The 25,274-nt window shown below is 44.1% G+C and overlaps 1 protein-coding gene across 6 annotated transcripts in view; it reads left to right on the forward strand.

Moving 5' to 3' along the window:
• ROR2 (receptor tyrosine kinase like orphan receptor 2) overlaps window positions 1–25,274 on the forward strand; it is a 204,003-nt gene that overhangs the window by 166,962 nt on the left and 11,767 nt on the right. For all 6 annotated transcript variants that reach the window (XM_023627543.2, XM_023627544.2, XM_070248805.1 and 3 more), the window contains exons 3-5: window positions 4,196–4,483; window positions 5,368–5,398; window positions 24,315–24,442. In XM_023627543.2, the coding sequence (XP_023483311.1) occupies window positions 4,196–4,483; window positions 5,368–5,398; window positions 24,315–24,442 (447 nt within the window). The remainder of the gene's footprint in view (window positions 1–4,195; window positions 4,484–5,367; window positions 5,399–24,314; window positions 24,443–25,274) is intronic.

Below are 25,274 nucleotides of genomic sequence, written 5' to 3' on the forward strand. Positions count from 1 at the left end.
GGGTCTATGAATTGATGATGTTACCCAATTATCGACCTACAGCTTTGGTCTTGCTGAGCTTCCAGTAGAGCATGAAGGAGGCTGATTCAAGGCCTGGGTCGGGACATGGGTGCTATTTGTGGAGATCCTGCCCCGTCCGTTCCCGGCTGGACATGCCTTTTCTATGCCATAGCATCCGGGACTTCCCCAGGTGTAGGTGCTGGCCACTTAGGAACATTCTTTCCACTTTGGTGCTTCCCTCCAGCGGTGCTTCGTCTCAGTATTGTTTCTGGTCTGCCTCAAGTTCGTTCTTGGATGGGTTTGGTTCCCTGAAACCACAGCCCCTTCCTTCTCCTCAGCCCTTTAAGCAGAGGGTCTCAGCCCAGGCTGCACACTTAGAGCTTCTGACAGAGGCCACTGCCCAGGTCCCCACTGGGACGTAATTGCCGTGGGGTGCAGGTGGATCTTTCTCATAAGCTCCCAGGTGACCCCACTGTGAAGACGGAGTTGAGCCCCACTGGTTTGGACAGTGTAGGATGAGAAGAGTTGGTAAGAACTCCACCTGTGGACTGGATCACTTCTCTAGATTCTGCTTTGTTTTCTGTGAACGGAGACGGTGTGGCTTCAGGGCTGAGCGTTCATCTAGTTGAGAGTGAAGGGGATCTGGACAAATTGGGCACCTCAGGCTTGGAGGAAATCAGTGGAGCCCTGACCCCCAGGTCCCAGCAAAGCTGAAGATGGTCACCAGCACTCTGGAAAGGATGCTTTTAACAGAGGGGCCTCCCTCTTTGCCTGACACCCCTCACCCCCCCAGCTGCTTCTGCGTGGTTGGTCCATCTGATCTCGCCTTGCCCATTTCTCCTCAGGGGGTGTTTCCTGACCCCAGGACTACATTTGTAACGTTGTGCAACCATCACCACTCTCTAATTCCAGACATTTTCATCACCCCAAAGGGAGACTCCATACCCATTAAGAGTCACTCCCTAATTTCCCCTCCCCCAGCCTCTGGCAACCACTAATCTGTTTTCTGTCTCTATGGGGTGCAGATGAATATCCATTCTGGATATTTCATGTGAACAGATACAGCCAAGAGCGCTTTGATGATTAAATCAACCGTGTAAGGTGCTTGATTCCAACACACGAGGATTTCTTCAGTCCATGTTAGCTGTTACTACTAAAGCATCTAAAAGGGAAAGACTGGCACAGTCTGAATTTAGCCTAGCTCTGACTCCAGTACGTGGTCTCATAGTGTCCTGTGTGGAAGGATGGCTTAACACCAAGCTCTCCGTGCTCCTGTGGAGGGAGGGCAGAGCCGGCAGGAACTCCTCTTTCCTACTCTGCACTTCTCAAAAAGGAGTCTTCTTGGGGAACAGCAAAGACTAGGGCTAAACGTTGTCAATCTGGCGATCAAGGATGTGGGAGAAGCTGTTGATGGGAACAGTGAAGAAGAGTTCCATGTTTCCATAGCCGTTCCATGTAAAAAACATATTCTTGAAAAAATGTAGATCCCGAGGTCTATTTACGGTAATTGGACGGTCCTGGTTGCTCCCCAGGTTTCCTTCTAAGTTGTACAAAAGGAACCGTCTCCTTAACTTTCTTCTCTGACCACTCCCCTCTCTTTCCTCCCTTTCTAGAAAAATGTTTTTTCCATGTTGAAGACGATCCTTCTATATCTTTCAAGATATTTAGCTGATCAGTGGAGATGTCCCACGTTTTGATATATGCAGATGCCCTAAAAATGGAGGGGCATGGTGACAGGACAGCTCTCAAGCCAGTCCCCAAACGGTTGAACTGAGAACCAGCAGCGACTACCATGTCCCTGCCCTCAGAACCCCTGGGCCTGCTCCTTTTAGATTTTTGCAAGTCAGCTCGGAGGCACAGACCCTCACATCCTACTTTACACGAAGCCATTGCGTGTGTCTACCGGGAAGCCATGGTTTGTCAAATGTCTTTGGAAGAACTGTCATCAGCGTAGAGACGAGAATTATAATTAAACTTGTGCCGAAAAGAAGAGATCATTGTGACTTTAATCTAATATGTCATTTGCTATTTTAAATTACAATTTGGTGACTATATCATATGCCCTCCTGTTCATTTAGTGTTATGAACACCTTAAGGTAGCGTCTGAGTATTAAGGAAGTTGAAAGTGCCTCATATGAAACCCTCTGGTTAGGACGCGCTCTGGCCGGAACACAGTGAAAGGGTGCGTTTGCTGTAATCTGGGCAGCCCAGATGACATCGAAGAAACCGCTTCACGTTGTCAGATCAGATTCGTTCTTGTGTTCAAAGGGGACACGTCTCTCCCCAAGCTGAGCTTGAGCGGTCGAGTTCATGAATGAGCGTACATCCTGGAGGTCACCCTGCTTGATTCAGCCCATCCTTTCAGGGGGTTGTCATGGACACTTTCGTGACCTTCCAGCTTTGTGTCATCCCTAAGAATTCTCTTCTACAACTTAATTCAGAGCATTGAGAAAAGGGTTGGCTAGGAGAGAATCAAGGTAGAACCTGATGATGTTGTTACTAATAAATAATAATCAGTGCTAATTAGTGATACCTCTTCAGACAGATATCTGTCCGTTCTCCCTTGTGAATAAAATCCATCCATTCCTGTATTTTTCCACCAACTAAATAAGTAATAACATATATGCCATCTTATAATCTTTTGACATCATAAAAAGAAGAAAGAATAGGGACCAACCAGAAATCAAGCAAAAAGACTCAGAACATGAAAATATTTTGTAGTCATTTTCAGATTGCTCTATTATCTTAGTTTTGTCTGAAGTGAATTCGTCTCCTAATGATTGATTGTCTTGTCTGTCCAGCCTTAGTTTTCTTCAGGTGTTATAGAATTTTAGTGTGTGTGTTTGTCTTGACAGAGTAACCTCCTGCCCTTGACTACATCATGCCCCTGCCCCCTGCACACACATCACACACACCACACACACACCATACACACACATACCTAACACCCTATACACACACACCATACACACCATACATGCACACATACTACACACATTATACACACACACACATCATACACACACACACCCCTCCCTTCACTGTCCGTTTCACTTCCTCTGGTTGCCCACAACCTGTGTCGCCAGCTGAGAGCTCCTGCCCCTGGCTGACCTGGGCCCCAAATTCAAAGGTGGTGTTTCCAGCCCCGAGTGCTCTGTATTCTGGGTACTCTTTGGCCATGTTTCCCCTCGGACTTGAAAGCCCTGGACGGCTTCTGCCTGCCTTCGGTAGCCCTCAGCCCCGTCGGTTCTCTTCTGTTTGGGCCAGTGACAAGCTTGCCTTTGAGGATTCCCTGTTTTGTCACACATGTTTTCTCTTTTCCTTTTGTGGATTTGTGCTTGGGGGCATGGTAGGAGGGAAGATGGACTCTCTGAGCAAGAATTTATATCGCAAATTGGTGAGATTAGAGTAGATTTAGAGCTTGGAAAGAGAAGTACCAGCCATCCTCATTGTTTGCAGATTCCATATATGTGAGTTCAACTACTGCCTAAACATGTTTGTAACCCCAAAATCAGTCCTCACGATGCTTTTGTGGTCACTCACAGACGCGTCCAGAGCAGTGACAGTCTCGAATTGCCCGATGCACACGTTCTCGGCTGAGGTTGAACAAGGTGACACTCTGCCTAATTGTTTCAGCTCATGCTGTGAACAGGTGTCCTGTTCATGGTCTATTTAGTCCCATGTTTTTCACATTTTTGTGCTTTTTGTTGGTGATTTTGCTGTTTCAAATGCCCTCAATGATAGTGTTGCAGTGCTGTCCTGTGTTCCTGAGGGCGAGAAGGCTGTAATGGCTCATGGAGAGAACACGTGTGTTAGATGGGCTTTGTCCAGGATGAGTCACAGTGCTGTTGGCCCTGAGCTCAATGTGCATGAATCAACAGTGCATATTAAATAAGGTGTCTGTAAACAGAAACACACATCAAACAAGTTCATGCATGGATCGGCTGATGAAAATGTGTGACCAGGGGCTCACAGGAAGCTAACTCTCTTTTTCCTGGGAGCGTGGTTCAGTATTTGCTAATCAGTGTTCTCAGCAACATTCTAGAGCATAATTACTGCCGCTTAGGGGAGTGGAGTGTCTGTATGGGAGGGAAGATGGAAGCCTTCCCTGAGCAGGTCACTGAGCTGGCCCCAGGCAGCCCTTTCTTCCAGCCCTCACTGAAGTTTGCTCCTCTGTGACCGCTCTCCTTTGCAGGTTACTTTCTGAATTTTCTGGAGCCAGTAAACAATATCACCATAGTCCAAGGCCAGACAGCAATTCTGCACTGCAAGGTGGCCGGAAACCCACCCCCCAGCGTGCGGTGGCTGAAGAATGACGCCCCGGTCGTGCAGGAGCCACGGCGGGTCATCATCCGGAAGACGGAATATGGGTCTCGGCTGCGCATCCAAGACCTGGACACGACGGACACCGGCTACTACCAGTGTGTGGCCACCAACGGGGTGAAGACCATTACCGCCACCGGCGTCCTGTTTGTGCGGCTTGGTGAGTCGGGCCAGCTGAGGCGTGTCGGTTATCAGATAGGAACGTTCACAGCCACCGAGTGGGAGGTTAATTTGCAGCTTGAAACTGAACACACACAAGCCCGCAGAGAGGAAATCAATAAAACCATTCCCCAAGGCCCTTCCCATTGTGCGCGACGTCCCGGCTTAACCTGTTACCCAGTTACTTGTCATTAAAGAAAATCGACACAGAGGGAAGGGTCTGTAAACATGGAGTGCAGAAAATAATCCCAGACGCAAAGGTGAGCTGCGAGGTGTAGGGGGAAGGCCGTGGGTCAGAAGGTCGCCCCATGGGGAGGCTAGCCACCCACAGCCCAGGGCGGCCCTGGGGGCCTCTGAGAGGCCCAGGCTGAACGAGACAGGTACCTATCTGCCCCATAGAAACCTGGGCCCAGCTGAGAAAGGGTGGAGAGCAGAGCACGATGGCAGTTCTGTGCTCTTGTGCTTGTCACAAGTGGCGACAGAATTAAATGACTGGAAGGAATGTGTCCTCTTTTCATCTCAGTTGTGAGAAAGTCCCCACAATGCCCCAGCTCATCACACAAGCCCCAGACCACTCTGTCACCCATTAGTAAAGTAGATCTCGTGAATCAGGGTTGATGAGAGGAGAGAGAGAAAAGACTAAAAACTCCCGAAATACCTCCAAACGTTTCTGCATGAGTGGAGAGCGCCCTTTCCGTTCCCTGTGGTTTTCTCCCCCGCTGGCATATAATCGTGGGCAGGAGCAGAGCCCGGGGCCCGAGGACAGCTCACCGCAAATGAGCACGCTGGGCTGTGGCCATCTTTTCCACCGTTGGCTGGGGTGGAAAAAAGTTTTATTCCAAATCATGAAGTATTAATAACTTGTCTTCTTTTTTTTCTTTTTAGGTCCAACACACAGCCCAAATCATAACTTTCAGTAAGTATCCGTTTTCCTCAAACCATTTTCTCATTCTCCGAGGGTTTCCGTTATGTAAGAATTCAGGTTTTAAATCCGGCAAACACATGTCTTTGCTGAGTTTGCTGGAAGTTGGCTGGACTTCACACAGGGATGGCAGTGTGCTTCCTTTGGGCTGGAAAACTTATGTGTTTCCTGTTTAGTGTTAGGAGAAAATGTCATGAAAACAAACATTGTTCATCCCTCTCAGCAATTGGGACCTTACAGGACAACTGGAAGGAGTGTCAGCATACAGACCAGGCTGCCAGGGCCCCCAGGACCTGGAGTCCCAAGGACGTTTGGAAATGGGGGGGCAGTTCTCACTGAAATGCCAGCACCACTCGTAACTGCGTCGCCAGCTGCAGTCTCTGAATGAGTGCCCCTCGAGCCGCAGGGCGCCTGCAGCCGTGGCCGGGGTCTCAGACCCGCCTCAGAGATAAGGAGACTGAGGCTCAGAGGCTGGCTCACGGGTCGTTATCGAGCTGTGGGGGGTTCGGGCTGTGAGTTCAGGCTCTCGTTTCCAGTTACAGCGTCTTTCCACCGCACCCGTCCGTCTTGGGAAGGCTCTCCTCTGGCCTTCACAGGTTCTGTCGTCATGTGTGTGAGGATCACTCTTTTCAGCGCCTCTGTTCGAGGTCAGCAGTGGCTGTTGGATTCCTCATTTCCCTGGCAGACAGATCCGAGAGCAAGGCTTCACTTCCAAATGTTCTGAACAATGACACGGAGGCCATGTTGGGTAACTGAGCAGCATCTGCTTATCCGTGTCCCCCAGGCACCTCGTAAACAGGGGCCACTGGGGTGAGGTGGGTGGGCGGGGGGGCTCCTGTTAGCAGACATCAGGTGCTGCTTGCAGAAGGCAGGCTTTGAGAACGTTCTGTGCTGAGCAGTAGCCCAAATTGCATAGAGTCAGGAAAGAAGAAATTGCATCAAGGGCACACGTGTGAGGTTCAGAAGAGGTGTAAGTCGTTTCAAAAGTTGAATTATTGTTTTCTTTTATATTTATAAAATGTACAATTCATTTATATAAGTATACAATAGAAACATATTATAAAATATATTATTTTTATGTAATTATAATGTAATTTATTAACTATCAAATATATTTACATATTTAAATTTCATACAAAACTTTAACAATATTTTTACATTTATTTGCTTCACATTTTTAATTATGGATTAAATCAACACATTCGTGTAGATAATTGGGGCAGTTCTGGTAAAAGTGAATGTTTGCCCCGTCCGGGCTTGTGCCCCAGGATGGCCTCCGTGGCCACGTGGATGTGCCAGACCAGGTCCTTCTCAGTATTTGGTACATATACATACCTGGAGAGGTTCATCATCTCACTTTTGTTCACGTTTTTACATAATGATATTGAATTTGACATGTTTAATTAACAATGTCAGTATATGTCAAGTTTCCCTGACAATCTTTCTCCCTCTCTCTGTCCCCGGAGCATGTGACTCTGCCCACAGTGACGGGAGTTTCCATGTGTCCCATGTCCGTGTCAGCCTCCCTTTTTGTGTCCTGAGACCGGGGCGAGGTTCTCCAAGGCAGATTCCACAGAGCAGGCCATCAGGGCACAGGATGTGCCTTTCGTAAGCCACCCTGCCTGGGCGCGTGCCCAGGTCGCTCCCTGCCACAGCATGACAACCTCTTTCTCCTTATCTTCCCAGCTGATTTCCAGCTCTGTTCGTTTTTGCCCCTCTGAGGAGGAGAATGGGCATCAGCTGCTTTATTCTCCCCCGTCACCAATGAGGCATGCTCGGTGATACTCATTTCCTGGCATTCGTGGTTCCTCTTTGTCAACTGTCTCTTCATTCTTTGCCCATTGCCCTTACCTTGTTTGTTTCTTAAGGATTTTTTTTTAAAGATTTTATTTTTTTCCTTTTTCTCCCCAAAGCCCCCTGGTAGATAGTTGTATATTCTTCGTTGTGGGTCCTTCTAGTTGTGGCATGTGGGACGCCGCCTCAGCCTGGCTCGATGAGCAGTGCCATGTCCGCGCCCAGGATTTGAACCAACGAAACACTGGGCCGCCTGCAGCAGAGCGCATGGACTTAACCACTCAGCCACGGGGCCGGCCCCTCTTAAGGATTTTTAATGATTATTTATGTCTTATTTCTTGATCATCTAGGAATTAAAATTTTTCTGTCATTTATCAGTAATTACCCATAATTTCTATGGGTTTTCACGTTGTGTCTTGTTAAAGGAACTCTCTGATTTACTGAAAGCCAGCCCTGGTGGTCTATTGGTTATGATTTGGTGCTCTCGCTGCTGTGGTCCAGGTTGGTTTCCCAGTCAGGGAACCACACCACCCGTCTGTCGGTTGTCATACTGTGGTGGCTGTGTGTTGCTGTGATGCTGAAAGCTATGCCACTGGTGTTACAGATACCAACAGGGTCACGTGGTGGACAGGTTTCAGCGGAGCTTCCAGACTAGACGGACTAGGAAGAAGGACGTGGCCACCCACTTCCAGAAAAGGTAGCCATTAAAACCCTCGGAACAGCATTGTCTGCTACAGCGCCCGAAGGTGACAGGACGGTGCGGGAAGACCGGCAGGTTCTGCTGTGCTGTCACAGTCGCTAGGAATCAGAATCGACTCCACAGCGCTGACAACAACCACGGTCTCCTTGGAAACTTCTGATGCTATTTTGATTAAGATTACAGTGAATTTTTAGATAAATTTGGTGAAAATTAATATCTAAATTGAGTTATCCTATTAAGGACCACTTTCTTTGTGCTTTGATATTCTTTTTTCTTAACATTTTATTATGAAAAATTTCAAACATGGAAAAGTAGAAAGAATTTTGTAGTGAACCTCCAACCCATATATCTACCAACTGGACCCTCCCATTTACGTTTCACTGCACTAGCTTTATCAGTGATCTTGTCTCCATCCATCAATCCCTCTCACTTTTTGATTCATTTCACTGTAAGTTGCAGATGTTTGTATACTTATCCTGAAATGTTTCAGTATGGAAATCATTAACAAGCGTTCAATATCTGTGTACTATTCTTGTTTCTTCCTTTTGAATGAACACTTATATACTGGGGCCGGCCCCATGGCCGAGTGGTTAAGTTTGTGCTCTCCGCTTTGGCAGCCCAGGGTTTCACTGGTTCGGATCCTGGACACGGACCTAGTACCACTCATCAGGCCATACTGAGGTGGCATCCCACGTAGCAGAACTAGAAGGACGTACAACTAGAATATACAGCTATGTACTGGGGGGCTTTTGGGAGAAGAAGAAGAAGAAAAAATTTGCAACAGATGTTAGCTCAGGTGCCAATCTTTAAAAAAAAAAGACACTTATATACAGCAAAATGCACAAATCTTAAGTATTCCATTAATAAGGTCCAATAAGTACAAAACCCTCTGCAATCCAAACCCCTCTCCAGGCAGAGAACATTCCTATCACTCTAGAAAGTTCTATCATGCAACTTCCTATTCCTAGTCAGCACCCTACCTCCCCAGCAACTACTGTTCTGATTTTTTTCTACCATACTCTAGTTTTACGTGTTTTAGAACTTCATAGAAGAAATGAAATCTTAAGACACATAGCCACTTAAGCCTGGCTTCCTTCACTTAACATAAAGTTTTCAAGATTCATCTATGTTACACGTGTATCAGTAGGTTGCTGCTTTTTATTGCTGAATAGTGTTCCGTCAAAGGACTATACCAGTTGCTTTATCTGTTTTTCCTGTTGATGGACACCAGGTTGCATCTCTTGATTGTGATGCATAAGCTGCTATGGATATTCTCATACATGTTTTTTGTGGCCATATATTTTCATTTCTGTTAGGTAAATACCTAGGAGTAGAATTGCCTCCTTTGGGGTATGTGTATGCTGAGCTTTGTAAGAAATACCAGATCTTCTTCTAAGGTACTTTGCACTTCCACTGGCAAGTAGAAGAATTCTGGTCACTGCACATGTTCACTAACATTTGGTCTGGTCAATCTTTTTTTCTTTTTCTTTTTTTTTTTTTGGTGAGGAAGATTGGCCCTGAGCTAACATCTGTTGCCAATTTTCCTCTTTTTGCTTGAAGAAGATTGTCGTTGAGCTAACATCCAAGCCCATCTTCTTCTTTTTGTATGTGGGACGCCACCACAGCATAGCTTGATGAGTGGTGTGTAGGTCCACACCCAGGATCCAAACCTGTAAACCCCGGGCTGCTGAAGTGGAGTGCAAAAACTCAACCACTATGCCACTAGGCTGGCCCCTGGTCAATCTTTTTAAGTTGAGCCATTCCGAGGTGTATGTAGTGGTTCAAATGATCTTTTATGTCATTCTAGCTTCTTGAAAAAGTAATTTTTCTTAGCCATTTAAAATTTTCAAGCAAATGCATTTAAGACTATGAAGTTTCCTCTGAATACCATTTTGGCCACATCTGTTTCCCTTCCAGGCACATAGGCTTTTATTTTTTGTTATTTTTGTTACATTATTATCAGTGAATTTGGGGTGTATTTTACTTTTGGTAATTTGTTGAGATTTTCTTTGTGGCCCATTAGATGTGGTCAATCTTTGTGAATATTTCCTCTTGTTTCAAAAAATAAATGTACTCTGATGGTGGCCACACAGATCTCGATTCATATATTACATCACATATGTTAACTGTGTTATTAAAAGTATCTATATTTTTTTGTCCACATGAGTTACAGATATCTGAAAATGTGTGAAAGTCATCCAAGGTCTTCTGGCTTTACCAATTTCTATCAGTTTTCTATTTTTCTTTTTATTTTGTGTGTATGTTCTTAAATACCTATAGGTGTGAAGTTGTATAGCTTTTGTTTTGTTTTTAAATGCTTTCAATGCTTTTCACCTTGAATTCACTTTTGCCCAACAATCATAATGCTGCACCTGCTTTCTTTTTATTCACATTTTTCAGGAACCTCTTTTACTATTCCTGTCCCACTTTCTTCTTCAAACTTTCTGTGTTCTATGTAGATCTCTTAGGAATAGCATATAAGTACATTTTTTTTGAAGGTTGATGAAGAGGGTTTTCCAGTCTGCAAGTCCATGTTAAAATATGTAGGTTAAGTTCATTTTAATGAATGTACATACAGTAATCCCCCATTATCCTTGGTTTTGCTTTTTACAGCTTCAGTTACCCATGGTAAGCTGCAGTCTGAAAATATTAAATGGAAAATTCTAGAAATGAGCAATTCGTAAGTTTTAAATTGCACAGTATTCTGAGTAGTGTGATGAAATCTAACACCATCCTGCTCCGTCCCAGGCGGGACACGAATCATCCCTTTGTCCAGCAGATCCACACTGTATATGCCACCCGCCAGTTAGTCAGTAGCCTCCTCAGTTATCAGATAAACTGTTGTAGTATCATTGTGCTTGTGTTCAAGTAACCCTCATTTTCCTTAATACTGGCCCCAAAGCTCAAGAGTAGTGATGCTGGCAATTTGGATATGCCAAAGAGAAATTGTAAAGTACTTCCTTAAAGTGAAAAGGTGAAAGTTCTCAATATGGAAAGAAAAATAATCATATGCTGAGATTGCTAAGATCTATGGTAACTTTTTTTATGGTATATTGTTAGAATCTTTCTACTTGATTATTAGTTATTGATGTTAATCTCTTACTGTGCCTGTTTTATAAATTAAACTTTATCATAGGTATGTACGTATAGGAAAAAAACACAGTATATATAGGGTTTGGTACTCTCCACGGTATCAGGAGTCCACTGGGGGTCTTGGAATGTATCCCCCATCAAGGGATAAGGGGGGATGACTGTACTCCGTTCTGTGAGTCAGTCCCACTTAATCGTGCTTGTCCCTGCTGAGTGAAGGTTAGTTGTTTTCACTGATACAGACCGTCTGGTGTGAATGTCCCTTCTCCTTGTCCCTGTGGCTTGAGTCCTCCAGCATCAGAGATCTGGGAGTGGAATTGCAGGCATGCGCCTCCCACCTCTACCAGGTTTGGCCAGGTCGCCCTCCAGAGTGGCTACGGAATTCACAGTCCCACCAGCAAAGCAAAACTTCTTTCCCCATGTTTTCCAGAACGTCAGATTCTGAGAACTTAAAATTTCACCAATGTCTTGGGTGTCAAATAGTAAGTCATGGTAATTTTACATTAGATTTCACCAGTAAATAGTGAAGTTGAACATATTTTTGTTGTTTTAATAGCCATTGAATTGCCCATTCGTATACAGTCTATCCTCCTTATTTGCAGATTCCAAACTTGCAAATTCTCTTACTAGAATTTCTTTGTTAATCCCAAAATCAATACTCAGGGTATTTTCATGGTCACTTCTGGGCGTGTGCAGGGCAGGGAAAAATCTGAGTGCCCCGAAGTGCACGTTCCCAGCTGAGGCGGCCTTCCTGTTTCAGCCCCCCTATTGGAAACAAGTGTCCTTTTCCCGGTCTGTTGACATTTTGTGCTTTTCTCGGCGATTTCGCTGTTTAGAATGGCCCCCAGCATGGTGCTGAGTGCTGCCTAGCGTTCCCGAGGGCGAGAAGGCTGTGATGGGCTCGTGGAGAGACCACGTGTTGGATGAGCTTCGTCCAGGATGAGTCACAGCGCTGCTGGCCGTGAGCTCAGTGTGCGTGAATCATGGACACATTAAATAAGACGTCTTTAAACAGAAACACACATAAACCCGGGTTATGCATGGATTGGCTGATGAAAACATTATAATCACAGACTTGCACAAAGCTGTCTCTGTATTTCCCCAAGAGCTATGGCGCAGTATTTGCTAGTTCAGTGTTTGTGGCGACTTTATAGAAAATAACTAGTGCAAATAACCAGAGTAGACTGTATTTTGTCCATTTCTCATTAGATTATTTTTTTTCTTATTGATTTGCAAAGATTTTAAAACATATTCTAGATACAATTTTGTACTCCCTCTAGAATTGATTATTATGCTGGTATAAGCCAGGGTTCTACTGTAATATTTTTCTACATCAATGGCCTCATGCCTTGGCACCATCTAATGAATAGCCTCATCTGTGATCACTAAGTTTAATGTCACCTCTGTAATATGTGAAATTTCTTTACATATGGATCTGCTTCTAGACTCTCTATTCTGTTCCAGTAGCTTCTGTACCTGGAATAATACCATCATCTTCTAGCCTGTATAGCTTAATAATGTATCTTGCTATATGTAAAGAAATAGCCTCACCTACTGATATGGACTGAATTGTGTCCTCTTAGATGTGTATATTGAAGCCTTAATCCTCCCATGTGACTGTATCAGACTGGGCCTTTAAGGAGGTAATTAGGTTAAATGAGGTCATAAGGGTGGGGCCCTGATCCAGAAGGACTGGTGTCCTTATAAGAAGAGGAAGAGACACCAGAGATCTCTTTCTTCCCCTCTCCGTCTCTGCCATGTGAGGCCACAGCGAGAAGGTGTCCATCTGCAAGCCAGGGACTGAATAGGAGCAAAGGCCAGCACTTTGATAGGGAGCTTCTCAGCCTCCAGTGCTGTGAGAAAGCACTGTTGTTTAGGTTCCCCGGTCTGTGGTGTTTGTTATGTGGCCTGCGCTGACGGATACATCCACCTTATTACTGTACCATTTTTCTAAATTATCTCGACCACTGTCTTTTACTCATATGTATGAATTTTATGTTATGTTGATTGGAATTGCATAGAAGTTCATTTTTGAGCTACTTTTTCAATTGCAAAGGTGATTGTGTAGTTTTTCTCCTTTCAACATGTTAACACTATGTTACGTAACAGAGTTCCGATTACTGAGTAACTTTCCAGTTCTAGACTGAACTCTTCTCCGTCTGAGTGGGTTGTTCTTTTAACGTGCTGCTGAATTGACCTGTGAACTTTGTGCTGGCAGATGACCTTTGATCGGATGCCTTGTGGTGTGAGGCTCCAGCCCCATTGGCGGGTATCTTTCTGTGGCCATGATTTCTTTCTTCCCATTGACTGTGATTGTGTTTCATGGGCTGCCCTCTTCCTCTTTTACACCTTTGGAAGTTGACCAAAACGAAGACAGAAGGAGAGAAAATCAGTGAGCCTAAAACAGAATCATCCACAGGTTCTCTTTCTTTGTCGCTGGAGTATCACCAGTGTGTCCTACACTGTGACTCCTCCTTGGGCCGTTTCCTGAGAAATTGCATAGCGGTTGGAGCTCTTTCATTGTTGGTCTAGTGGTGTGTCCCGTACCTGCAGATGGAGAGTGGGAACAGTGGGTGATAACAGAGCCTTGGCTGACCCCTGTGTACAGCGAGGGAACGTCCGGACGTGCTCTTGTTGGTTCTGAAACGGGAACAGGCTTGGCTGCGATGACTCAGTCCCTCTGAGCTTGTCGCTCTCTTTCCCCAGCTGCTGCCCTCACATGTCCACACGCGTGGACGCCGGCAGTGTGGTGGACGTCAGTTTGTGTGTGTGGAGGGAGGTGGGGGGTGGAAATCCTCGGAGGTTAAGGCATCTACTACCATTTAAACATTGTTTTTCCTTCCATCCCTTTGAAAGGGGGGTGAGGACGGTGTCTGGAGAACAACAGCTTTAAGAACAGGCTGTTTCTCCACAGATGTAGGTTCAAAGACGGAGTTACTCGAGCTTACTCAAGTAGCAGTTTGGGTAATGCGAGGGGATTAATTTGAGGTCCCGTGTCTCACGTTTCATACATGGGTTTCATTTTTACCTGCTCCTGGAAAAAGTGGATCATTTTCATCATTGTAGACCATACATACCCTGGTGGGGCAGCCTGGTGGCATGGCAGTGGGGTGGGGGGGCAGGGCAGGTTGCGGTTGGTAGGGTCGGGGCTGCTCCCTGGAGCCTGAGCATCAGAGCTCCCATGTTTCCTGTTATCCGGGGCCAACCTCATGGCCCACAAGTATGTGCACGTATAATATGCTTCAACAAACAGCTGCTTAAAGGAAAGTGTTGTGTTCTTTTGCACAATTAAAACTTATGTTAATTATGGTATTGGCCTCTGGGAAATCACCTTCCTGGGGGCCATGTCCTGAGCCCTCTTATTTGCTAACTTCACAAACTGCAGGTAAGGCTTTGGCCATTCTCCACCTGTACGCTCATGACCCAGGAGTCTCCATTTCCAAGTCTGACTTATCTCCCCATCTCCAGGCCCCCAAATTCAGCCTCGTAGTGGGCATCTCCAGGCGGATGACTCACAGGCACCTCACGCTTTGCGAGTCAGAATGGAACTTGGCCACCTTCTACCTCAAACTCCTTCCATTGCTGTTTTTGGGGAGTTGTCATAAGTCTGCTTCAAACTTTATCCTAATTACAGGAAAACAGCACTATAAAAAAAACCCCTGAAACTGCCAACTGACAAGCTAGTAATTAAAAATGACTTCAGGGGAACCAATCTGCCTTATGGTTGGTAAGCAAACGAACTCAGGCAAAAGGCTGACATTTAGCATTTGACCTCAAAGCCATTAAACACCAACCTAATCAGTCGAGGTGGGAGGAGGAGAGAAGCCAACCTAACTTTTATTCTCCTTGACTTCAGCTTATATAATAGGTTCTGTCTTCTAGAAAATGTAACTCTCCTTAAATCCCATAGTGTGCAACTGGAATAAAAGATAGAACTTAATTCATTTTAGTATTATGTGATACAAGCAGTAAGTGTCTAAACAATCAGTGGTGATTAGAGAAGACACACACGCTATCCTTAATTCAGACCACAGTGACACAATGAAAATGTCTGCACTTTAGCAGTAATGATAACGTTAGCACTTGACATGTAGGAACACATTTAATGCTCCCATTAAGTCTTTTCGTCTTCACTGGAGCCCATGTGTTAGCTGCTGTGCGCTGTTATGCATGGATGAGAGCTTTTTACACACCGACCTGCAAAGCCACCCAAGGAAATAGCAACCTTTCGAGGTTTCCCTGGGAGGGACCAGCCCCCTGAACACGGTAGAAGAGAATAGTGTTTACTTCCCGGTAACTTTGGAGCCACTGTTTCTCTCCCACCCCGACCACCTCATGTGATCCTGGCCTTAGAGATGGCCGTGGCAAAAGCCAGTGTTTCTAAAAGGTTCTTTCTGAAACTTGGGTTTTTATGACACGATTTTGATGTTGGATGTGTTCAGTTGGGCCAAGTGGACATTATTGCCGTGTCTAATATGACATCAGTATAATTGGATGCTAGGAGTATTTCATCTTCGAAGTAGAAATAAGTATAAAGTATGGTGTCTGACTTTCAAGGAAATCATTCATTCATTTAACAAATTTATGTTGAGGACCAACTATGTGCCAGGCCCTGTTCAAGGTGTTGGGGAACAACAATGAATGAAACAGACAAAAACTAAAAATTCCTGCCTTGTGCTGCTAACATTCTCTTGGCAGACTCTTAGGTCGGGCTTCTTTCACTAAATGTGAAGGAAAAATTCACAGGGTCTTCCTGTGGTTGCATGGACAGCAGTTTGTTCTTCTCTACCGATGACAAGTATTCAGTTGTATGAAGATACTACAATAGGTTTATCTGTTTGCTTGTTGATGGACATTTGGGTTTCCACTTTGGGGCAATTATAAATAAAGCTGCTTTGAACGTTTGTGTTCAAGTATTTTTGTGAACGTGTTTTCATTTCTATAGAATAAATTCTAGGTGTGAGATTGCTGGGTAAGATGGTAAGCGTATATATAAAATCTATAAGAAATTGCCATAACCCTTCCCCAAAGAGGTCTTTCCACTTCACACTGCTACCAGCGGTGTATGAGGGTTCCAGTTGCTCCACATCCTCACCAGCATTTGATACTGTCAGTCATTTAATTGAGCCATTCTAGTGTCTCGTGTCCTGATGATTCATGGTGGTTTAATTTGCATTTCCTCAGCCACTAAAACAGGGACCGTCTTTTCAGGCCACACTTTCGTCAAGTCTCTCTTAGTCCTTCTGTCCAGTTTTACTGTGTTGTTTGTCTTCCTATTGAATTATAGGAGTTGTTTATATATTGTGTATACAGTTCCTTTGTCAGATATATAAAATGTTTCCGCAACCTGCCGTTTGCCTCCTTATTTTCTTCATGCTGTCTTTTGATGAGCAGGAAAATTTAATTTCGATAAGTTTAATTCATCATTTTTCTCTTTTCTGCATCATGTCTGTGAAGTCTTTGCTTTTGCCTACCTCAGTATTATAAACATATTCTCCTAGTTTCCTTCTGTAAGCATTATAATTTTAACTTTTGTGTTTAGGTCTATGAGCCATCTCAAAAGCAATTATTGTGTATGGTGTGAACTAACGGGTGTAAGTTCATTTTTTTTTCCCCATACAATTATCCACTTGTTCCAGCACCGTTTTTGAAAAGATTGTCCTGTCCGCCTTGAATGCCTTAGTGCCTTTCTTGAGAATCAGTTGACCGTATGTGAGGTATTTTGGAATTCTCTATCATGTTCTCTTGATCTGTTCTTACATCCCAATACTACATTGTCTTGATAATTATTACATTTCAGTAAGTCTTACGATCAGATGGTGTAGATCACTCTTCTTCTCTTTCATGATCTTTTCGCTATTCTAGTTCCTTTGCACTTGCATATAAATTCTAGAATCAGTTTGTCAGTTTCTGGAAAAAGTGCCTACTGGGATGTTTTAATTTTTGATTTTGAAATAATTTCAAACCTACAGAAAAGTTATACAAATAGTACTAAGTAATCCTGTATGGTCTTCACCCGGGTTTACCAATTTTTATCCTTTTGCCATATTTGATTTATCATTTCCTCCATGCGTATTTGTAATTACTATTTTTTCTGAACTATTTGAGAGTAGGTTGCATTCATACACCCCTTTGCCCCTTAATACGTCAGTGTGTCTTCCCTGAGATCAGTGGTATTTCCTCACAGACCAACAGCTTCAAATTCAGGAGATATGTCTTTGAATTGCCATCCATACTCCAGTTTCTTTCATTGTCCCAGGGATGCTGTTTAGATCCGCCCTTGCCTCGGTCTTGGGTCCTCATCACGTTGCTTTGGTCTCCTTTAATCTGGAGCAGTTCCCCCATGTTTCGTGACGGTGACGTTTTTGGTTGAGTGCAGGGCACTTCTTGTATAGAATGTCTCTGCATTTGGGTTCAGCTTTCGTTTACTTGTGATTAGATTCTGGTTGTGTGTTTTTGACTGAAATAGTACATAAATGATGTTTCCTTCCCAGGGTGTCGCATCTGGAGGTGCGTGATGTCAGTTTGCCCCTTATTGGTGATACGAATTTTACTCACTTTTGGTTAAGATCCACTTTCTCGTTATATAGCTATTTTCCTATTGTAATGAAAAGTAACCTGTGGGGAAGTCCTGCTGGGATTTGATGGGGTGGTATTGCACGTTGGGAGAATGGACATCTTAAAACGATTGAGTATTCAACCTGTGAACATGGTATATATTTCTACTTAGGTTTTCTTTCCTTTCTCTCTGTAGTGTTTTGAAGTTTTAAATGTGTAGAGGTCTTGTACCTCTTTTTTAAGTTTACTCATAAGCATTTTAACCATTTGTAAGCGTACAGTTCACTGGCACTAAGTACGTTCACCTTGTTGTGCAACCATCACCACATCCATCTCCAGAAATTTTTCATCCTCCTGACACTCTGTCTTCATTAAACACTAACTCCTCATTTTCCCCTCCCCACAGCCCCTGGCACCCACCATTCTACTTTGTGTCTCTTTGAATTTGACTACTCCTTCGTGTATTTTTAATGTTATTGTGTATGATATGTATATATTTAATTCTTCTCCCCAAAGCCCCCCAGTACATAGTTGTGTATTCTAGTTGTGAGTGCCTCTGGCTGTGCTATGTGGGACGCCGCCTCAGCATAGCCATGTCCACGCCCAGGATCTGACCCGGCAAAACCCTGGGCCACCGAAGCCGAGTGCACGAACTTAACCACTTGGCCATGGAGCCGGCCCCTGTATATGATATTTTTTTAAAATTTCATTTGCTAATTGTTACTCACGTATAGAAATACAATTGATTATATTCACTTTCCTGTGGCCTTACTAAATCCATATTAGTTTCAGTAGTTTTTAAATATATTCCTTAGGATTTTTCTGTGTAAATTATGATATCATAATGAGTAAAGACAGTTTTATTTCTTCCTTTCCAGTCTTAAGCCATTTATCCATCTATCCACCATCTGTCTGTCTGTCTCCTTATAGCAATGATTAGGACCTCCACAGCAGTCAGTGTTGCATAGAAGTGGTAAGAGCAGGCATCTTTGTCTGGTTTCCATTTCAATGGGGAAGACATTCCTTATTTCACCATTAAGTAAGGTGTTCATACAATGAATACCGAGGCTTCTCATAGGTGCCCTTTTTATTAGATTGGGAAGGTTATTTTCTTTGTTTGTTGAGAGTTTTGATAATGAATGAGTGTTGAGTGTAGTCAAACGCTTTTTCTTTATCAACTGAGATTATTACATGCTTTTTCTGTCTCTGTGTTTTCCATGATTGGCTTTTAAATGTTGAAGTAGCCTTTCATTCCTGGGTTAACTCAGTTGGTCCATTACCCATTTCTGTGGTGTCTTTTTATTTTGTTGGGTCCAGTTTGCTGCTGTTTTGTGGAGCATGTCACCCCTTTGATCAGGAGGCATATTGGTCTGTAATATCCTTGGGACATCCTTGCCAGGTATTTGTATCAAAGTTATGCTTGCATCGTAAAATGAATTTGAAAGTATCTCTTACTCCTGTATTTGTTGAAGGAGTTTGTATAAAATTGCTGCTGTTTCTTCCTTAAATGTTTGACAGAGTTCACTGTTCCCGTTATTTGGGGCTGGAGTTTTAATCGTGGGAAGATATTTAATTATAACTTCAAGTTCCTTTAGAGATTTAGGGCTATTCTGAGTTGTTATTTCTATTTGCACTAATTTTGGTGTATTGTGTTTTTCAAGGAATTTGTCATTTTTTTCTAAATTGTTGGATCTATGTTCTTATGTTTCTTCATATTTCTTATTATCTTTTAACATTTGTAGGGTCTTTGGTAATGTCCCTTTGTGAATTCTTGATATTGGTAATGTGTGTTTTCTCTTTTTCTTAATCTAGGTGTTATCAATTCTGTTAATCTTTTGGAGAAGCAACTTTTTGCTTTACTGATTTTTATATTGTTTGTTTTCTATTTTATTGATTTCTGCTGTCATCATTAGTATTTTTTTTCTAATGACTTCAGGTCTAATTTGCCACTCTTTTTCTAAATTATTAAGGTGTGAAACCTTAACTAATTTAAGCATTTAAAGCTATAAATTTCTCTCTAATTACTGTTTTAGCTGCTTTACACAAATTTTTAGTATCCTTTTTTCATTTTTCATATTTTCATGTTCCATTTAAAATTTAATTTTCCTTGTATTTTCTTTTTTGAGCCCAAAGCTTATTTAGAAGTATGCTATTTAATTTCCACATATTTGGAGAGTTTCTAAATATGTATTTTTTATTGATTTCTAATTTAATTCTGTGTGATCAGAGATTTATGGTTCCAGTTCTTTTAAATTTATTGTGAGATACCTGTGGCAAGCACATGGTCTGTCTGTGTGGACGGGCCATGTACACTGAAAGGTGTACGCTGTCTTCTTGGGGGTACTGTTCTACAAATGTCCATTAGGTCAAGGGGTGCTTGACCTAATTTTTCCACTGTTGTTTCCTCACTAATGTTTTTGCGTAGTTCCATTAATTGCTGAGGGACAGGTATTGGAATTTTCCGTCTATAATTGTGGGTTTTTCTGTTTTGTCCTCTAGTTCTGTTCATGTCGTACTCATATATTTTGAAGCTCTGATATTAGGTGCATTCATGTTTATGTCTTTTTTGGTTAATAGACCCTTTCATTGAAAAGGTGTTTTTGCTGGGTATGGAATTCCGGGTTCACAGTTCATTTTCTCTGCCAGGGCACTGAAGCTGTCATTCCCTTGTCTTCCGATTTGCATTGTCTCTGATGAGGGGTCAGCTGTTATTTATCACATCTCCTTTTTCTATTCATCCTAGGTTCTCAGCAGGCGGACTGTGATGTGAGTAGGTGTGATTTCCTTTGTATTTATCCTGCTTGCTTTTCACTGACATTCCTTGATCAGTGTGTTACTGTTTTTTAATCAAATTTGGAAAAATTTTGGCGATTACTTTTTCAAACAATTTTTCAACTCCTTGCATCTCTGCTTTCCCCCCGGATTTGATTACACGTAAGTTAGATCCCTTGTACTTTCCCACAGATCACTCAGGCTCTATTTACTTTTTGTGAATCTTTTTGTCTCTCTTTCTTTCAGTTTGGAAATTTTCTATTAACCTGTCAAGTTTACTGATTTTTTTTTTCTGTTTTATCCGATCTGTTGTTAATACCATCCAGTGAATGTTTTATTGGAGATTGTGTGTTTCACTTCTTCCACTTGATGCTTTTACGGTTTCCATCTCTCCTGAAATTACTCATGTCCTCATTATACTTTGTTCCATGCACTCTTTTCCATCCTTCCAATTCCTTAAAGTCCTGGTCTGCAAAGTCTAACATCTGGGTCATCTTTGGGTTTGCTTCTCTTGACCATGGGTTATATTTGCCTGTTTCTTCACATGTCTGGTAATTTTTTATTGTATAGTAGACATTGTGGTTTGTACTCTAGATTTCGTTACCTTCCTCTGAGGAGGGTTCTGTTGCAGCAGCCCATTAGGTTACTGTCAGGGCTCCTGAAGCTTATGGAGGTTAGCCTCAGGCTTTGTTAAAGTGGTTTATTTCAGTTTATTCTTTGTGCTTTTGCTCTGCCCCCCATTAAATTGGAGATGTAGCTCCCTCTGCTTCATTCAAGTAAGCAGCCTGTTTATTACAGGCAGACCCTTTCATAACAGGAACAACAATTGTGAAAATGGTTTTACCACTTTTAACAAAAAAATTGTTTGGGGGAAAAAGTGACCTTCCTACGCCATATGTAACTACATTTAAATTCCGACATTGGTTACTTTTCAGCTATAAAGGAGCCTACTTTGCTTTAAAGGTCGTTCATTATTTACATCTAGGAATTTTTCTAAGCTTTTCTTCAAACCAGTGTTTATTTTCAGCGTGTTCCACTGCGGGGGCGGGTACCAGTCGGCCCCACCATCTTCTCGACCCTTCGTGAAGAAGCACTTTCTGTCACAGCATGATGGCCCTTCCCCGTTTCCTCTCAGTCTCCTCCTCCTTTCCTGATGCCTTTTTAAACCAGTATTGTGGTTATTTCTCTCTGACTCCTCCATGACTGTGAACTTATTGGTGTGTAAACTTCTTCTTCATCTGTGTCATTCGGCCTTGGATCAGTGCCTGCAGCATGAGGAACGTAGGAGATTTCCCAAATTGAATTGCCGTACACAGATGTTGTGTGACGTGGTGAGCACGTCTGTTTCACTGGCGCGGGTTAAGGGATTTTCAGACAGCTCTTGTGTGTCAGTGCTCTGGTCTCTAAGTGACTGGTTTTACAGACTTTGTCCAGCTCTGTCACTCTCCAGAGGTCCCACACTATGCCAGGTAAAGATAAAACATCATTCTTTTTGAAACTAGAAAGTAATTCCCACTTGCTTTCTGAAAACTTAGAAACCTTAAGGATGTCATTTTCCAGCCACTTCAGTTTGTGTTTTTGGACCTAAAATTCAGATCAGAAGCCCACGGAGCAGAGCAAGCTGTGGATGAGATGTGATGGCCTTGAGCCCCTTCTCAGCATGTCTTCCCTCTACCTCTGTTACTCTCCACATCCTGTGGGCGCCTGACAGTGGCCAGGGAGAAGCCCACAGCGAGGGACCAAGCTTTTCTATTCCTTGACTCTTGAATAGAGAGAAGAAATTGCTCACTCTTGCGGGGTCACCCCGAGGCACTGACTGAATCAAATCCCATACCCTCGGCATAGCTGACGTTAATCAGAGCACAGGCATCATGCATCGTAATGATTTTCCTGGCATGGTGGGCAGGCGCTCCGAGCCCAGCTTGCAGTGACATGGAGCACACACACCGGGGCAGGGGTGACTTGCACTTGTGTCCGTGTGTTTGGCAAGTGTGGCGTTGGTTTTAATTTAATCAGCAGTTAACTCCAGCTCACAAAGAGTGAAGAGGGGTGGGCTGGGTGTGTATTGTTAGCACGTGTGCTTGCCTATTCAAACTACATTTCAAACATCCTTGACCCAAAGAAATAACGGCCAGTGAGCTTGCAAGAAAGGGCGTCCAGCTCTTGTTGACACTGGAGTCTCCTTATTTAGATTACTTATGGCTCCAGGTTCTTTTCTTTGAAAGAAAGGTTTTCCTCAGAGGCTGAGAAGACAGCAGAGGAGGGAGGAGCCAGAGGCGGCTGCAGAGGGCGTGTCCCACCAGACCCCTTGACAAGAGACCAGATTTTGCATTTTCGAGAGAGCTAACATGGGGATTTTTCAGTCCATTTGGTTAAATTGCACACAACACACATTGCGTTTGGGGATGGTCTGAATCAGTGTACAGTGGAATGACAAGTGGCGTTAGGCTAATGTGCAGGTTGCAGATTTGCTAGAAAGTAGGTGACTTAATTGCAGGCCTGAGGCACGTGTCAGAAGCTTGTCCTGGGAGCCCAGGCCCCCTCTCCTTTGCCCTCATGTATCTGCTGTGGCCCACCTTTACTGGCTCCTTGGAGCATCCTGACGGCCACTTTGAAAAGCATTTAGGTACTGAGAATGACTGATTCCATCGGCTGAAGGATCAACAGGTTCTACCAGAAAGAGTTTGCTACACACTCCAGCGGGGCCCTGTGCAGGCTGTTCCCTGCAGGCTGGGGAGGTCGAACTGTGGGGCCAAGAGGGAGGGCTGCTGCTTCTGGGAGTCTCCACCTTCTGTCCACCGTCTGTACGCACGTAGTCTGTGCGTCTACGTGGCAATGACGGGGTCACACCCCTGTTGTAGGATAAGCACATCTCGTTGTGCAGATTCTTTGAGGGCCAGACATTGTGGAATCCCCTCCCCTGCTTTTCTCTGTCCCAGATTACTCTCCTGCAATCTGACGGTAGGACACAGCTTCTGAATTATCATCGTTTTCATAAAGTCCTTGCTTGCAAACAACCGAAGCTTATGGGCACGTGCCGTAGTGTTTCTGATGTAGTTTCAGGGGAAGATGAGCCGTGTTGATGTTTAGCCGTCTGTGTGTATTTGTACACACATGCGCACGAACACATCCCCACCCACATGTACACTTCACATTTATAAGCCATCTTTCACACTCAATTAGTCCTCCCCGGTTCATGTCCCCTCCTTAAAGATGCTAGATTTTTTTAAGTTAACTGACTTTATATTTTAGAGCAATTTTAGGTTTACGGAAAAATTGAACAGGAAGTACAGAGTTCTCATGTTCCCCGCCATCTACACATACAGTTTCCCCTTTTAGTAACATCTTGCGCTGGTGTGGTGCTTGTTACAACTGATGAGCTCATGTGGATACATTGTTATTAAGTAGAGTCCACAGTTTACATTAGGATTCACTCTTGGTGATGTTCATTCTCTGCGTTTGGACAAATGTATGACGAGTGTCCACCATTACAGCATCATACCGAGTAGTTCACTGCCCTAAAAGTCCTCTGGAGCCCATCTTCCCCTGATTCCCAGCCCCCGACTCAGCAGCCACTGATCTTTTTACTGTCTCCATAGTGTTGCCTTTTCCAGACGGTCATAGAGTTGGAATATACAGGATTGGCCTTTTCAGACTGGCTTCTTTCACTTACTGATGTGCATTTAAGGTTCCTCCATGTCTTTTCATGGCTCATTTGTTTTTGGTGCTGAATAATATTCCATTGTCCGGATGAACCACAGTTTATCCATTCACCTACCCAAGGACACCTTGGTTGCTTCCAAGTTTTGGCAATTATGACAAAGCTGCTGTGAACATCCGTGTGCAGGTTTTTGTGTGGACGTACGTTTTCAGTTCATTTGGGTAAAGACCAAGGAACAGGATGGCTAGACCATAAGATGCTGGATTTAAAAAGAAAAAAAACCATTGGGGATACTTACACCATCCGGCGTGCTTACAGACTGTGTGTTTTCCCAGAGACGACTACCATGAGGAGGGGTTCTGCCAGCCTTACCGGGGGATCGCCTGTGCACGCTTCATTGGAAACAGGACCATCTACGTGGACTCCCTCCAGATGCAGGGGGAGATTGAAAACCGAATCACAGGTAGGAGCCGCAGACCTGCGTTGTGAGGCAGTGCGCATGGGTGCAGCTGCCTGTGCCGCACAGAGGGTCCCATTTGTGTGTTTTGTCTGGTTACTCCCAGACCGGGAGCCCCTGTTCCACGTCTCTTGGATAGAAAGTCAGAGACCTTTCTTAGGAGTAGCTGCAGTTGCCACCATGGTTTGTCCTAAAATGTTGCTGTTTGTATGTTCAAATTAGCAAGTGCAGATGGCTTAGAATATACTCCTAACATGCTGAATGAGGCCCGCGTGTGTCCGAAGCCCTGAGCTGCCTTTTTTCACTGCATCACAGGGGTGTCCTGGCCCGGGGCTGCCACCCTGGTGCAGGCAGCCCGGCGCCCAGGACCTTCACTCTGCCTGACTTCTCTGTTCTGCCTTTCCTGACTCTTGTGCCCTCTTGGAGTGTGCCGGGTTGAAAGACACACAGGCCTGGTGTCAGCTGTCCCGGAGGGAGCTTTGCAGGCTGTCGGCCATGCGTGGGGACGCTGCAGTGAACTCAGCTCTGCGTCAGCCTCGGTTCCCAGGTGTTCAGGCGCCTGCCTCACGGCATGAGAAGTGAAGCAGGTCATTTAGCAATGATGCTGCTCGTTCTCTGTCTCTCTAGGAGTCACCATCTCTGGCTGGTTGGTAGCTCTCAACACACCAACTTTCCCACCTTGTCTTTGGGGAAATTCCTTGAAAAGTGAGAAAATGCATTAGACCTGCTGTCTCTGCTGTCCCCACAAACACACACCTTCTTCTCTCCACACTGCAAGGAACAAGGAAAATCATGGGAAGACGACAGGTGTCCTAGTTTAGCTGGGTTCTCTACACAG

The sequence above is a fragment of the Equus caballus genome, chromosome 23 (assembly GCF_041296265.1).
Source record: "Equus caballus isolate H_3958 breed thoroughbred chromosome 23, TB-T2T, whole genome shotgun sequence".
NCBI lineage: Eukaryota > Metazoa > Chordata > Mammalia > Perissodactyla > Equidae > Equus > Equus caballus.